This window comes from Sylvia atricapilla, chromosome 3 (genome assembly GCF_009819655.1).
Source record: "Sylvia atricapilla isolate bSylAtr1 chromosome 3, bSylAtr1.pri, whole genome shotgun sequence".
NCBI classification, from domain to species: domain Eukaryota; kingdom Metazoa; phylum Chordata; class Aves; order Passeriformes; family Sylviidae; genus Sylvia; species Sylvia atricapilla.
This window is the reverse complement of record NC_089142.1, coordinates 67,599,323-67,616,583: the sequence shown is the minus strand read 5'-3', so window position 1 is coordinate 67,616,583 and position 17,261 is coordinate 67,599,323. Positions and strand designations below refer to the sequence as shown.

At 38.2% G+C, this 17,261-nt stretch overlaps 1 protein-coding gene across 7 annotated transcripts in view; it reads right to left on the bottom strand.

Annotated features, from left to right (window-relative positions):
* Positions 1–17,261, bottom strand: part of RGS7 (regulator of G protein signaling 7) — a 228,759-nt gene that overhangs the window by 17,914 nt on the left and 193,584 nt on the right. For 3 of the 7 annotated variants that reach the window (XM_066315661.1, XM_066315666.1, XM_066315668.1), the window contains 2 exons: positions 12,916–13,102; positions 10,037–10,126 (listed from right to left, as the gene is read on the bottom strand). In XM_066315661.1, the coding sequence (XP_066171758.1) occupies positions 10,037–10,126; positions 12,916–13,102 (277 nt within the window). Of the gene's footprint in view, positions 1–7,833; positions 7,915–8,720; positions 8,775–9,726; positions 9,949–10,036; positions 10,127–12,915; positions 13,103–17,261 lie in introns of those variants that run through there. The other 4 variants (XM_066315665.1, XM_066315664.1, XM_066315662.1 and 1 more) reach the window with 3 other exon arrangements.

Here is a 17,261-nt window from a genome sequence, read left to right as displayed (position 1 = left end):
TAAGGTGTAATGACTGTCCCCCAAGAGCTATGTCTACAGTGTGAAGAGCATGGTGTAAGGTGTGTCACTCTGGTATATTTCAGGCAGGTTTGAGCTTTATCTGAGCCAGATAGAAACCACAGAACAGGAATGAGCTCTCCTACGGCCACATAAAAGGAGATAGCTCTCCAAGGGCCATCCTGCTGTGGCTCTGATCCAACAGAGGCACAGCTGGTACAGCAAGCTGACATCACAGGCATACCCTGACAATGTAACACAAATATATCATAAAACATTTAATAGAAAATGCCTCTAGTTCACCAGTTAGCTGTTTAATACTTACATTTATTGTACTGTTCATTTTAAGTGCTCAATTCAGAAGTATCAAACTGATTTCAAGGAGATTACAATAAAAATACTGTAACTATGGAAAGATGCTTCATTTTCTGCAGTAAATGGTAAATGAACTTATTCTGCCATATCAATAAATTGTTAAGTCATCTGCAATGTTATAACTCAGTGGAATTATACAATTTAATATCTATTGTCATTATCAATTAAATTTAAGCTCTCAGGGATCTCTAAGTTGGTCTTGAGCACTCGCTCAAATGCAATATATCAGAGTGGGTCTCCATAAAAAGGAAGAATAATTAAAAAAGGAAGAAAATTAAAAGGAAGTGGGTCTCCATAAAAAAGGAAGAATAATTATTTTATTCTTTGTGCTGAGAAATACAAGTTGAACAAATTAGGATGAATACTTCCCCTACAACATAATTTGAAAGGGAACTCATGATTTGCAGTGTTGGGTTAGACTGCTCATCCATCGGGTTCCCCCATATCACTTGACAGTATTAATACCTACTTCTTTGAAAGATGGAAAGTCTCCTTCCTGGCACTCTGTCTTCCCTGTATCTGCCACTTTCTACCTATATTAAATTCACAGCTTCTTGATACTTTTTAACCCTAAACCATGTTTTCCTCTAGTGCTGCAAGTAATCTGTTATAGTAAGATGCCTTTTCTTTTTAAATAGTCAAAAAAGCCTCCACAGCAGTGCAGCCTTGAAATACAATTTAAAACATTAAAAGCATTTCCAAGATTAATGTTCTGTTGGAAAATTTTGTTAGACAATTCATGACTTTTGGTACTAGACACAATCTCAGAAAATACTGAACATATGCTTATCTTTGCCTTTCATTAGGTTATTTGCACTTGAGTTTACAGGTGTACAGGTCTGGCTACTTTCTGTAAACAGGTATGAGTTCCCTTTAGTACTGAATTACATAATCCACTTAATTAATATATTAAAACCAGGAGTTCTCGATTAGTTACAATTTGCTCAATACTACACTGGAAATCTACATAAATGCTTGTTGTGGCATAAAATCTATGAAATAATTGTTCATTATTATTTGCAACTACTATTTAGGAGTACCAAAATTTCTGGAAGTTCTAGATGGACCACAAACAACTTCTAGCATCTCAGGAATTAATTATGTTATCACATAAACTAGGAAGTCCTGACATAAAAATCAGGCCAAAAAGTAGTTATTAATTGATCTGATTTGTGTGTACATTTTCTACATATTGTTTGAATTTTCCCCTAGAGACACAGTGAGCTGTCATGACAATTTTTTCCTGTATTCCATGTAACTTGCTCCCTGGATATTGCTGATCTTTGGATATTTTTTCTCCAAAGCCCTACAGTGATCAGGAACTCTCTGGATGGTCCTCTCCTTCAACTCCCCTCCCTGCCTCAGAGGAACTTCAATCTGAGCAACAACAACAACAAGAAATGGTCTTTTTCCACGCATTAGTAGTTCTAATTTATCACAAAGTTGGAAAAGTGACAGCTTGGAAGATACACCCTCCTTAAGAGATCTTCTTAAATGCTTATTCTGAATCATATTAAGTTCTCTGATTAGGAAAATAAGTTTTTAATTCACAGAATCCATTTCAGCCACAGATACGTAATTATCACATCTTGTTATTAGAACTGCAGGGACTTGTTATTTTTCACTTTACAAAATATTTCTTTCAAACTCTGTTCCAGAGTATACTTTTGCTTTAGCTCTCTGTGGAAGGGTTTCACAATTACTGCTTCTAGACTTAATTTACAGACCGATGTAAGGATCATCCATTATGGGTCAATTTAAGAGCTGAGCCTCACTATTTCTTTCAGATACAATGCTAGCAGCATTTCCATAAGCCAGATTTTGATTTGGGAACCTGCATCTAACAGGCAGGTTTTCAGAGTTGTAGCACATGAAGATGTTTCCTGTGCTAGTGAGATTAAAGAAAATTTGGGGCAGGAGAGGCAGAATCAGAAGTAGTAGATGTTTATCTGAATAATGGGAAGGAGATCCTTAATATTTTCAATATATTCTCGACATCAACCTTTAGAATCATATGGCCAAATTCTAAAGATGATTAGGAATTTTTGGCTGTATTAGTAGTGTACTTTGGACATAACTTTGTAACTGTTTCAGAATTTTACTAATAATGCAGATGCCAAATTGGAACCCTGCACACATACCCTGACAAGGGAGTCAGAGTATGAGAAGGCAGCACAGCGGCTGGAGTGAACAGTTACATCTAAAAATACAAAATCAATTGGCCCCAGCATTCAGTCCCTATTTGAACATACTAACTGCTTGACATAGAGCTGTCCTTCCAGCTTTATTTCTAGCGAATTTAGGGGGCAAAATTGTAAAGCCATGTGTAGATGCTGCTAAGTACAGTTGCACTGACTGACCCATGTATGCAGAATGACACTAACACCTCAAATAATCCAGCAAAAAAGTCATCAACAACCTCCATATATACGTGGCTTAAAAGATATCAATATGAAATGTCTATAGGCGTTGGAGTTGAAATGTATGGTAGAGAAAGATCACATCTTTTCCTCTGAAAGATTATCTTCCTTTCTACTAAGCAACGTCAAATGCTCCTTTTTCATGTTTCTTTGTTGCCAGGGCAGGTGCTCCTCCCCAGGACCTATACTGGTAGCACTAGAAAACAGAACTCCATGCATCTGATGGGGAAAGAGAGGCACCATCCCACTGTGAGCAAAATGAGATGTGGAGCAAGAAGCAATCCTCCTTGGCCTCAGTATTCCCCATCTGCTCACATGTGAAACACCTGCAGCACACTGTCAGCCCAGCCAGAGCAGCAGGGAAAGCTTCCAGGTGACATTGCAGCGCACTACACACAGAGCTGGTGTGTAAACAGCCCCTGACAGGAGCACAACTCAAGAGACATGGGAATAGAAGCAGTAAATGCCTTTCCATGCTGAGGCAGCCCTTGCTCTACCAGCACAAGGGAATTGCTTCAGCACTTCTCTGGGGTTCAGAATTCTGCTTCAGCTTCCACACCAGCACAAAATGCTGCTGTTAGCCATCTGTGCAGGTGTATTTCTCTTTCAGATGTGAGGAAGGGGACAAGGTTAGTATTTACTGAATTCGGGGCACAAGTTGTCAGCACAGCTGCAGTGCTAAGTAGATACATGTGCAGGGAAATCCTTCTGCCTCTGGCTGAGATTTGCAGCCCTTTGTTCCCTTCTCATTAGGGCCATACTGTTTCCTGCAATAACCTGAAGCGGGAGGTGGCAGCTGAACAACTGCTTTCCTGTTTTGGCTCACTCCAAATCCAGTGACATCCATTTCTTTCTCCTTTCGCACTTTGCATTTACTGATGAGCTGCTCTCATTTGTGATTAACCTAAAACCTCTTGCCAGATGGGGTACCTTGAACTTGAATAAACATCTGAAATGTAGGTTTCCAAGGGACCAATGAACAAGAAAAATATTTTCAGTATGTTTGTCCTGGGCTTGACTCCTCAAGTTTCCATACCTCTCTGCAGTTCTCATTCCTGAAAATAGCCTAAGAATCAGGTAAATGTTTGTCAACTGGAAAACAGCAGATACTGGCCCAGTACCAGTCTCTGCTAACTCTTCACTTAGATGAACCTGGTGTTACTCCTAAGCTTCGCTCTTCAGCACAGAGCACAGCAGCTTAGCTCCAGTCACTGCAGAACAGCACAAGGAGGCCTGTCCTCACTGGAATGAGCTTTATAATTTTCCTCTGTGGGCATAATTCTTAAAAAAACTCCTAAAACTAGGGTTTTTTACTAATTAGTAGGCCAAAATAAAAGTTTCAATTATTTATTCATTCTTATCCAAACATGAATAAGACATCCCTTCTTGAAATGGAAAAGACCTTCATTTCTACAAATAATTATAATTTTCATTCTTGTCTTGTATTTGTCAAATAAGTAGCTTTGTGATTTATATTTCTTCTGACTAGCTTTTTTTTTTTTTTTATTTAAATACTGGGAATAACCTGTAAGTAAATTCAAAATAAGATTCCACAGCTGAAACAGCATTGAATTTCTTGCACAATGCTATACTTGAGAAAAATCCAGCCCTCAGCAGGGTTTTAGGACTAGATGGACTTTTGGTCTGGCACAGTAGGGCCTTGTGTACACAAGTTTTACCTATTCATATAGAAACATTTCTTGATTAACAGATGAAATTGATTATTGATCTGCTTTGTTCCTCTATAAAAGGGATAGATTTTAATATTAAAAGAGATCACACTTGTTTAAGCATCTAGGAAGACTACAGCCCACTGATAGGAACTGAGGAAGCTGCTTTTATGAGGCATCTGAAGTCATGGCACCAATGCATGAGGATGGTGTGTCTCACCCCACAGCTCTAAGGAGGGTGCCCCACTAACTTGGTTTGTGGTGGGACAGTAAAATTTGCCTAGGGTGGAAATTAAATTAACTCACTCCTCCTGTAAAGCAGGTCCCTTTGTCTCAAGGGTCCCAGACCAGTAATCACAGCTAAGCATCAGGCTGGGGCTCACAAAGTCCTGCTCAGCCTGTCGTTGTCACAAGCCCTGCACATACATGAGAAATTACAGACAAAACTGTTCCTTGAAGAACCTCTTTGCTGCCATCAACATTACCAGTGTATATTCACCTGCTTATATTCACCTGTTTTTTCCCCCTGTAATGTAGGTATTAGCACTTGAAGTAAATTTGCTGAGCTTTTTCATTTTAATTTTTTTAATAGTTTTTTTCTCCATGTGAACCCTTCAAAAGAATTTCAGTTTTTAAATGTCACAGAAACTGCTGATTTCAGTCTCTCTTATGCTCTAGCATGCAATGAGATCCTCCTGTTTCATGACTTAGATCTTCAACTTCCCATGCCCCTTGGGGAGCTGTGAGTGACTGGACTTTTATTACTCTCAAAGAGACAGCTGAGGGGCTGAGCTAGGCAGGGGAGGAGCCCAGTGTCACTGCTCTCTGTGGCTCTTACTCAAAGCTGTGACACACATGGTTGCCTGTGCTAGTCCAAGGCAATTCACTCATCCAATGGCTTCATTTCTGTAGTGCTGAACTGTCTGTGCTCTGTATTTTCACAGAGTAGCTGGGGGTGTAAGTGAGGCAGGCCAAGGATAGCTGGGGTTACTACTCAGATACAAACTATAAAGTGCTCAGTAATAAATATTACATATAGCAAATGCTAGCTTGCTATTACTTCTGTGTGTTTTATGTGAATGCAGACCTGTTTCTAACACTATCCATATTTTCTGCTGCAGACTGCTGAAGGCATTAGCAATTTCGCACTATAAAATCTACAGGGCAGCTAATTAGTCAGTTTTTAAGCTGAGCATTTAGGCCTTTTATGAACTGCATCAACTTACTGAAAATTTTCTGGAAAGAAAACCTTTCAATGTCAAAGAAATGCAGAGCTGAGCTTAGTGTATAGCTCCACTTCCATTTTTTTCTCCATTAGACTAAAATAATGACTCATTATAATAGGTTTATTTTCAGGTAACTAATGAGTTAGTAGAGAGCAACTGCCCTCTACAAAGTTTCTAAACCTTCTAATGTAAGAAATGCCTTCTGTAGCAAGTATAACCCAATTTCATTTAACATTGATCAGGAGCCTCTTAGAATCAACAAATCAGATAATGAATTACAAGTCCATCTGTTCAGACTGAGTCCCTAGACACAGCCAGGGTTACTGGGTTTTTATTAAACACTTCCAGTGGAAAAAACTGAGATCTAATTTAGTTTAGTACAAACCCACTTTGGTATAACTAAGGAAAAAAATCCCATGAAAATCAGTCTAAATATTGCAAACCATCAAAGAGAAACTGTAATTTTCATCTCACTAAATCAGAAATGATAGCATTTATCCAGGTTGTAGAAGACCCTTTTCACACCTGTCTTCTATATTAATCAGTAGAACAGATCTATTCCATAGTCCCTCACTTCACTAATGATCAAGTTAATCAGTGCATTCTAGAATATTCTGAGAAATGTTTCCCTCATCCCTGCTGGTTGGAACCACTGTACCAAGACAGATAATTACATGTTATAAACTCATCTCAACCAAGAACAAGAGTGTAAGAACAAGGATGTCTGGTGGAAAGAGGTCCTGAGGAAGTGGGTGACATGAATTCAGTCATCTTGGAAAAATGGTTTGCATTTGAGCATCCTGATACTCTGGATAAATTTGCAAGCCTCAGAGCTGTCAGTCTAATAGAGATTATAGATCTAGCAGTGACATGTTTTTCTTTCATACCTGACCTGACTTGACAGACTCCACCCAGGTTAACAGCCAGTAGTTGGAAAAAAAGCAAAACCACAGATTTTATTTCAGAGTTTGCTCTGTGAAAAAAAACCTAAAAAACCAAACCTCTTCTACCAAACTACTGATCTCCATAAATCCTCTTTTCCATTTCTAGTTCACAGCTGGTTTATTGGGCCTGCCTTGCATCTCTGGCATGCTGCTATCCTGGTACTTCTGCCTGTGATTAGCAGGATGAAAATCAGGCACAGCTGCAGGGCACAATGCTCCCATGTTTGTGCCTGCAACTGCTGGTTTATCCCTAAGGCTGCTCTAGGAGAGATTTCAGCATCTCCCAGCCTTGTCTTCACATTTTCCCTTTTTGTGCTGTATTCCCAACCCCTCTACCTGCAGCTTGCTATTTCCCCCCTCATGGCCACTGTTTCCATAGTGTTTACCATAGCCAATTCCTGATCCCTGGGCTGCTCAAATGCCATGAATAAATGTAGCATTGCAGTTTGCCAGGTACTGTAACTGGGAAAAACTCTGGCTCTCAGAGGTCCTGGATGTGTTATCCACTCTATGCACTCTGTTTTAGACTTTTTATTAATATGAAACTTCTTACTGAATTATAATGGAATTATCATGTATAGTGCTATCATGTACGATGTGGTTTTATAGATCCAACCTGTTTAGACAACACACAAATCACACTGCAACATGCTATGGCAACACCACCATGCAAAACATAGGGGTTTTTGTTTCTAACATTGGGATAGTTTCCTTTGTGGCTGCTTATTTACTTTTAGTGTCCTTTACTGACTTTGTCCCATTGAATCCAAATTTCTTCCTGATTATAGTGGATTCAAAGCATATTACAGGAAGCCTTTACCTATAAGAAAGTAGTTAAAGAATTACTGTTTTGTTTTTAACAGTGAGATATTCCCACAGCCTCACAAAACTTTCACTGTGTTTGTTTCTTTTTTTGATTACTGGAAGGTATATATGCATTTTTTTTAATACTTGAGGCAATACTCTCGAGCCTTATTACAGGGGAGACAGTTTCTGACAACTGTTTCTCCTTCCCTAGAAACCAAAAAAACAAAAACCATGATCTTTGCTGAAAGCTCTCATATTTTTCATTTCAACACACACAGCTCCACTAACCAGTTCACAGAAAAAGCCACAGACGCACACGCACACACAGCAGCGTCACCTGCACAATTCAACAGACAATGCAGACAAACTCAAGTATAATCCAAGATCTTTCTACCTCTTTTCATAACAGGTTAGTGCTCGCCCTCAGTGTTGGTGTACAGTTTTTATGGCATGGAAAAATAGGGATGTTTCTGCCCTACAAAAATAAATGCGTTGAATTCTTTAGTTGGAACTTTCACAAAGTAAAAAAAAAAAAATAATAATCCCAAAGAAACTGGAGAAGTAAAAAGAATCATAAGTATCACGAAATCAGTGGATCTTTTGGCAGGTGGCAAAAGAATGCCCACACAAAATCTACCAGCCTTCATTTTTTTTTGCCTTTGAGAAACAGTTTTCAAAAGTTATGCATTGAAAAAAAAAAAAAATCAGTTCTTGTAGTCCATTATGAAAATTAATCCAAATCCAACCCTTGCACATAAACAGCATGAATTCTTTGGTCCTGTAGAAGCTGTTAGACATTAAGGAAGATGGGAAAATTATTATTTTTTTTTCCCTGTGCCCAATTGAAAAAAGGGAGACAAAGCCTTTTTTAATAAAATAAAAAGAAGACAGGATGGAAATCCAATGTATTCAACTGTTTTAGACTTAGTATTTTAGGAGGCACCAGAAAAAGAAACAACATCAAGCATAATCTTAGATTCTTTACTAAAATTATAAGGGGGGAAAGTGACTAATTTCATGCTTCCTAATGCAAAAAACATGGCTCCCAAAGGTCCACTCCTCCATGTGTGACCATTGAGATCAGTGGGAAAGGGACTAGGGAGGAGGGGTTGTAATGAAAGTACATTATAAAGCTGTCATTCCCAGGAAAATTCACAAGCTGTGATGAATACACTTTTAACCATCAAGTTAGAGAAGCAAAAGGGAAAGTAGGGATCAGTGAGGGGAAGGGGAGAAGGATGTCCCATCAGGCTTACTAGTCTTCCGAGGCAACAAACTTACCACATTGCGTGTGAATTTCTCAAAAGATGTTCGACGATCCAGAGTGTTTTCCAACTTAAATTTGAAATAAATAAAACAAAAGAAACAAAAAGAAAAAGGAGGGGGAAAAGAAAAGCAAGAACAATGGAGTAGAAAAGAAGGTTTGATGTAACAATGGACTGCAAAACAAAGTTTGTATAATCAGGAAGCAAACACAGGTATGAGGCTGTAATGGGACTTAGCAAAACAGGGGATGGGCAAAACAGATATAGTACTCGACAAAAATAATTTTTCATGGAGATCAAACTGGTTTGAATTTAAAGAAAAACTGAAAGTAAAAAGAAATAATGAAGTGCACATCTTGTGTTAATGAACTGACATTCACAAACTTAAGGACTTCACACGGACAGTTGAAGCTTTCTGGTATTTTCAACATCTCTCTCTATATTGGATCTTCAGAAATCAATGTTTGAACAAAAAACAAAATCACACAGTACTTTCATTTAATTTTAGGTTGTCATTATTAACAATAGAATGCTACCATGTTAATAACTACCTTGTTCCAGTAACAATCGGGGCCCTGATTTTGCGAGGCACAGGGCTCCCAACTGATTCTAGGAGATTACTGTTTAGAGCCCACTAATAAAATTACTTATCATCATGGAAATCTGCACTGTAAAAGCTGCTCCACATACTCTGGGCTGTGGCTATTCAGAACCCATTCCATAATCTGGACTTTTTTAAGAAAATATTACATACCAAGACATGAACCTGTGTTTGCCAAAGTGTGACATGATCAATCTTTCAAGACAGATTCCAAGCCTACTCAAAACTATTCATGTAGTAATAGGGAAAGAAACAAAATTAGGAAGCCCCTATATTTATAGTTGATGTTAGAAGTTATTCATATGAATAAGATTGTTGCTAAACACATTCTGTAGCTTTCATAGGTGGAATAAAGAGAACAACAATTATTACATAAGCAAACTTGCAAACATGAAAGACTATTCTTCTGGGATTTTATTTTATTTTTTTTAATGTATTTGTAAAGCACTTCGCAATTTAAGGTGCTTCATAACAGAGAAAGCAGTACAATATGGGATGTAAAAATAAAAATAAGTTTTGCTAGATTAACTCATTGAAACATGCCCGCATGCAGGATATATACACATATATGTATATTGAACTCCTGTGTGTATGTGACCCTCCAAAAACGCCAAGCTGGTCACCTACCAGATATCCAGTTGCACTGGCACAGGGGAGAGAAGACTGAGTATTGTTGCAAACATAACCACTGCTTTGCACAGTGGCAAGACAAAGGCAAGATGGACCAATACCTTTTTCTTGGCCTGTAGCAGCTCCTGGTAGGCACTGGATCGTATAAAACGAGGATAAGAATCACTTTTCATCAATTTGTAAATGTGCTCCTGAAAAGGAAAGGAGGAGCTGTTACTCCCATAGAAGAGGACACATGTAAAATGGGAGGCAGCCACATGTTTTGGCTGTGGAATGTACACCAATTAGCACTACTATGGATAGGAAATACTGCAGGACAGCAGGCTTTGGGTCTGAAGCTAAGGCTTCATTGCTTTCTATTCTTGACGCCAAAATCCCACCCATTTCTTATGCATAATTATACAACGTGCCTTTCTTTAATTTATAGATCGAATTTTCCAGTACAAAATTATTTTCTAAGAATTGACAACCGAATGCTAGCTTCAGGTCCAACTTCAAACCTCCTTAGTTAGTTTAACTAAGTGATGAAATTAAGAGCTGTGGGTCCTTCCTCATCAGATTTTCTGAATTAGTTTCTGGAGATACTCTTGTGATTTCAGAGACTAGGAAGAGGTACTAGGAAGAGGTTTTCAATTCAGCACCAGAAATAATGCTTAGGTTAGTGAGGATTTCCCCTGGCTACTCTTGAAAACATCCTTTGACAGATGCTTAGTCTGCTCTCCAGCTAACAATAGAAAGGCAAAATACATATGTAAATTGAAAAACAGTTCCAGGCTAATCTAATTTTCAAGATATTAATTCATCAGAGGCATATGAAAATTTGGAAACCTTTATTCAGAAAATAAATTACAAGAGTAGCTTAAAAAACTTTTAATTTTGGAATATTCTAGTTTCTGAAAAAGATGAAAAAAAATCTGTGATGTAGAACACTCAATAATTCTAGTTCTGATTATATGCTAGAGAAAAGATTTGTAGAAAAAGCAACAAGAATAGAAAATACTCTCAAGAATATTTTTTAAAAATTCAGAATCACATTAGCTATTTTCATGGAGTTTTTCTTTTACTCAAATTCTATTTTTTACTGTAGGAAATCTATAGTACAGCAATTGGGAAACAAACTGGAAAGAAAATACCGTTTCTCAGCTTGGTAGTGCATAAAATTAGTGAACACAAACCCACTCCCCACCCCCAAAAATATTAAAAAAAAAAAATGAACCAAGAAAACCCCCACTCAAACAAAACTGCCCACCTTGTCTGAAAATTAAGGCAAGGTAAAATTAGACCTGATATTTCATTTTTGCTGTATTAGAAACTGTAAAAATTATTCTAAATGCCTTTCCTTGTATTTCTCACACTAAGCAGAGGAATTCTGATGTATATTCATTAGACTGGTTTATTTGGGGGAGGTTTTTTTTCACTCAGTGTCTGTGAAAGCAGACAATGCAGTCAACAGAGAGCAGAAAGTGTTGGTGGTGGGCATTAAAATTTTATTTCTGTACATATGCCTGTAAAAGCAAGAATAAATTGGGCTGTATTAGTATTGTTAATGTACAGATTAGCCAGGACACGTTAATGCACATATATAGCACAATCAGGCTATTTTTACTTATCTGTCCCATTTTACTTATGTGTCTGCACTTGACATGGAGTTTCATCATTCTGTATTTCCAGTCCAGAAATGCTTTTCATACATTTTTAACCACAATTAAATGACCCACCAACTGCCAGAATGGCACACAACAGTCTCCTCCCAGCTGGCAGGCCAAAAAAAAGCCTGTTGCAGAGGCAGAGCCCTATTCCTGACAAAACCCTCCACCTCACACAGGACACTTTAAAGCTCCTAAAGCTTCAAGTGAGGACACAAGCAGGCGCAGCCTGTCCCTTTTCCAGAGAAACTGAGGCTCCTAGGTTCAAGGTTTTTTGCTGAACTGGATGAACTAAGCAGAAGTCCTCTCCAGGTGCAAAGTCCTGCTTGCATAAGTACTGAATACTCCATGTCTTTCATAAATGAAGGACAAAATTACAAGAAGAGAAATCTGGCAGTAAAAGGGTATTGAAATTTTACAATTATAATATATAAAAAAAGGATGCTGGCAAGGAATTTAAATGTCCATTACTCACTCAACTGCAAAGACATATTTTTTTTAAACTTTAATCTTGCTCTGTTGTTTACTTTTGCCATTTATGTCTTTGCTATACACTGCATTCTTAAATCTCCAGAAATCAGCAGACTCAAGCAAAATATTGTATGTTTGGTCTAATACAGACTACTTCAAAACAGTGGCTATGACACAGGGTCTAATGAAAATTTTATTGTTTCTTCATAGGTTGCTACTCTCATAATGGAAAAATGAAAAGGAGGTAAAATTATTTCCCTTCATACTTAGGGCAGAGGCATTCTCCCAAAAAGTAGAAAGCCTCAATTCAATTTCCTTCTCTCCTTTATGGGGCCTGTAGCAGCATCTCCTGACTCCCAAGATGATGACCTGATAATCAAGCTATAGGAAATTTTGCAGGGATATGATCTCAATCTCTCCTTCTGACACCATTTCACTTTGCATTAATAATTAAATTTTCATCACTGGGCTGGTGTTGAAAATAGAGGATGATAACAGTTCTGCCAGTTTTACTGTGAGTCCAATTATTTTCTATTGCTTTTCTCAGAAGTCTTCTAAGATGAAGTATTAAGTTATAAGTCACATGAAGTGTTGCATTTAATGCAGAAGTACTTAGGTTTTTCTTCACTACACGCTTTCCTCTATTCAAGGTCCACCTGAAAAATCTATATCAAGCACAGAAGTTTCATGAAGAACTCCATATGCCTCATGAACAAAGAATGCATACACATTTGCATTGCCATAATGGCATTTTTGGAAACAGGGCATTATCATTTAATTCCCAAATACATCTCATTTTTGTATATAGATTTCACTAGGCAGTATTCCATTTCAAATGTCCATAAACATGATTGCAAACTTACCTGAGCATCTTCAAATGTGTATCTTCCAGGTTCCTTCACATTCTGAGTGGTTTTGTCATAACTTTTTGAATCTAGGTTGATAGCACTGGGTGCACCTGGAGCAAGAAATTCTTGCCAGATTTCTTGGACGCGAGCAGGAACTTCACGGATAGGCCTCTTCTTCAGGTCTTCTACTGCTAACCAGAACCTGTGGCACAACAGAGCATCTTGACTTCCAGCTCAGGATAACCAGGGTAAGTGCCCTCATTCTCTCTTGCTTGAAAAAAGAAATTAAGTAACTGAAGTTTTCATCTAGGTGTGCTAAAATAATAAAAAGCTGAGTGATTTGATGTTGGGATCAGCATTCTGGAATACTGTCGCAAGGCAATCAATCCACCTAGGGAAGCAATTATTAGAGGGCTCTTTATGGGATGGATGAGAAATCCTTCCTTACTTATGTATGGGTAACATGCTTACAGGATGATTCCAGATTTAGCTGGAATTAAACTGAGGCTTCATTTTGGATAAACTACAAGGGCTTATATTACTTATAAACTGACTGCTTTTTGACATTCCGTCAGAAACTAATAATTTATATTCTGGCTATCTACATGAATCTCTGAGTCCTACTAAATCCTAAACTGTGTGATTTTGCTACCCACAAATCATGCATACATTGGAAAAGCATTTGTTTTGCTAATTATACTTTAATTTCTCTTTTCAGCCTTCCATTTATATGCATATTTTTGCTAAAAATGCTGAATGGAATTACACGTTCTCTCTTCCACTGTATTGGGCAGCCATATATAGTGCAGCCACTGTATCCTCATTCAGTCCAGAGAGAGATCACTAAAAAGGTCTTGAGCACTTTATCATCATTGCTAACCAGTTATAAGCTTTATTTCATGATTTCTTCTCTTGGTGTTCAGACTCTCTCGCACAAAATAATCCTAAATTAATTTAGGATCCCATTCTTAGACATGTTCAGACCACTTAGTTCTCCCTCAAATCCAAGAGCTCAACTCAAGTTTGACTTTGGTAAACATGCAATATATACCATTGCAACTTTTCATTATTGCTCTGACACAGCTGATCCAATGAAACAGATAAGCTGAGCCTTGAAGTGATTTAACTTTGAAATCAACTGGACTTTCCAAGGCTTAGAAATAAATGGGGTGCACCTTTAAAATGTGGTTGCACCCTGCTTACACTGTGAGATTAACTTAAACTCTCTTAGCTGATTTCAACAAGGATGGGCTAGGAGAGAAGAACAGTGAAACTGTACTCAGACCCTCAAGAACGCAAAATTACACCACTCTCAATCCAAATTCTAATTTAATTTAATTATTGCAAAACATTTAAGAGAGGATAGTAAAGCATAGCAAACCTTACAGTATTCCTGCTTTAGGATATTCTTCCCTTGTGAAAACTTACCTTTCAGGAAGCAATTATTCCTTCATAGTCCTGTTTTGAAATTTCTTTGTAGCACAGATGGAAGGAGCCTGTGTTCAATTTCACAAGCCAGTATGGTCAGCTTCATGCTACCAAGACTATTTAGGTATTTCTACAACCTTCAATTTCAATAGTACATACACACAATTTTTTCATCTAAGATTCTCCAAGAGACAGAGAAGCAATATTTTCCCAGTTTTGCAAATATATTCATAAAGTAGTAATGTACAGTGGTTTCTCCAAGGTCACAAAGGGGATCTGTGCCAATAGAACTCCAGTTTCAAAACTTCTGTGTAGCATCACTTTTATATATGAACGACAGTGTGAATTGAACACAGTTCTGCACAGAGCCTGGGGATGTATCCTGAGAATATGATGGCAATGCAGCAAGAAGAAATGCCTGATAACTCAAGTTTAAAAACTGCAAAGCTCACAAACTCTAATTCAGTTCACTCAGTCTGGGCAACCTACTTTGGTTTCTTTAAGCTGCTTTAGATATTTGCATTTAAAAGCACATATCCTGCAGTGCTAACCCCTTCAAGTGCATCTTCTGGGATTGACTGATTACTCATGTGTCTCCAAGTCAGGTAAGGAACACAAAAATGAAAGGGAAGGATGCTCTCTGTAAACACACATTTTCTATCTCCCTGCAGACATCCTGAGGATCTAGCTCAGAGATGTCACTTCCTTTTTTGTTCCATTGTATCACTGCCAATAATTCTGGAAGTCACTGTAAACATGTCTTAGGCAGCTATTTTCTTTTGCAAGTAAACTGTTTTCATATAGAAGGTTATAGTCAATTATGGGCAAATAGATGGGAGATAAATTTCAATAAGTTTAACTTCTATGCTTGCAGCATAAAATAGGGATGTTGTATAGACCCATTCCTACAGGCTGAACACCAGCTCTTTGATAGATTAATTTAATTTTACACTTCCAACAATAGCATTCAAAGACTCTACTAAAAATGTGAAGCTCTAAATATAGAAATCTCTCTGAAAGTGGGAAGAATTATGATTTCTGTGTTAGGTCTAGGGTGCTTATTTCACAGCCAACACACATTTTAAGATTCTAATCTACTTACTTATCTTTTAAGAAAAGATGCCTGCCCTCCTCCCACAGAGAGCTGAATTCAAATATTCAGAGTTAGGAAATGACAAAAATAAGGCTGCCCTCTCTTGCATTTTCAAAAATAACTTTTTCTAATATCCCTTGGCAACCAGTAGCACAGATGAGGTTGAAATGGAGTCAGCAAGCCCTCAGCACAGGGCCTCAATCAAAAGAGCTCTCTCTACCATTTTACAGTCCTCTGCCTCATGAGCTGTGGCCAGAGCAAGGAAAGACTCCTGTAGTAAAAAGCACACAGTCTGCAATGTTAACTATGTGCAAGGGCAGGAGAGGGGAGAAGGGGAATTGCATCTCTTGGGCAATGATACACACAGACTTGGTGCTACTTTGTGTATGGAACTAGAATTCAGTCTGGCTTCTGTTAGGTGAAACCGCATCCCCTGTTGGTGGAGGTTTGCTTTTGCCATGGAGACCCTTTCTAGCAGATGCTCAGCGCTGTTTGAACAGAGACCTGAGTAGCTGAGTGTAAACCTTGCTGCTGTCTTCTACTCCAGCATTTTGGCTGCCAAATGCTGGGTCACACAGCAGACACACAGCAGAGGGAGAGTGGGTAGTATACAGTAGTAGTACATCCAGCCACATGGACTAGTAAAACACATACATATCTGGGGATTATGTCCTCCAGCTGGATTACTTTCAAAGCCTCGGTGGCCTCATAGTTAAATAGCACAGCTGCAACACAGCTTCTGTCCCATCAACTGACCTAAATGTCAGGTGCAGGCAGATTCCAGACCAAACTAATCAGTTAAATTTAGAATGCAGGAACAAAGAGTGGAAGAAAGGTTGCAGTGGTTTTCTGTGAGATGTGTGAGGTATAGTCAGTGTGGAAACACTGAAGTGGGAATTATGTGAACATTGCACTCAGTGCACATGACACAACAAGTAAGAGGCCAGACACCTTTCAGCATTTTCAGAAAAAGCAAACAAAAACCTAATTAAGCTCTATTAATAAAATCACATAATATTTTTCCAGGGCCAGGAAAACCTGCCCTCTGATTTCTAGAGTCCACCTTCCTGCCAACTACAACTTCAAGCTTCAAGGAATAGTAGAACTGAAGGAATTCAAGAAAATTACAGAGAAAATCATTACATCTTGCAACTAGGTCTTTCTCATCTACCCTGCAGAAATGGCAACATTGCTGACACTTGGCATTTAAGCTTGAGTCTGAATGAGAAATAACTCACAGGCAATTTCAGCTTTGAGGATTAAATTTTGGTCAAGTTATTAGCACCCACAATAGGGCCTCATAATCACCGGTGTAAAGGATAAACACCTCACAAAATGTCAGCTTGCAGGGGGATGGCTAGACAAAAATAAGTGAGGGAAAACATCCAAATCTAGCAAATGTCTCAGTCCCTCACTTCTTTTTCTGGATAACAAGAATGAAAAGTCTCTATTCCCTACTAGTCACACATTACAGACTTAAAAAATAAGCATCAAAGGAAAAGACAAGGGGTCCAGTGGCTTTTCCTTCTGTGTATCATGGAACCTAACTTGTCACCACTCTCCCTTCTCTAACCCAGGGAAGTTTTTCAGTCTTAGAGCTGCTTTGGAGATCACACCCACTGCAATACCGCATAAGGATTTGGACAGGCTTTCAGATTGGCAGGTCTGAAATGATTAAATCTTTACAGGCTGCAATTCCTACAAAATAACCAGTTGGGAGCAAACCTATAGTTCAGCATACAAATATTAACTTTCTAAAGAATTCTGCTGCACTACAGAGAAAAGAACAAGAAGAGGAATACAATTTCCTACAAAAATTAAAGACATTAGGTCTCCAGGT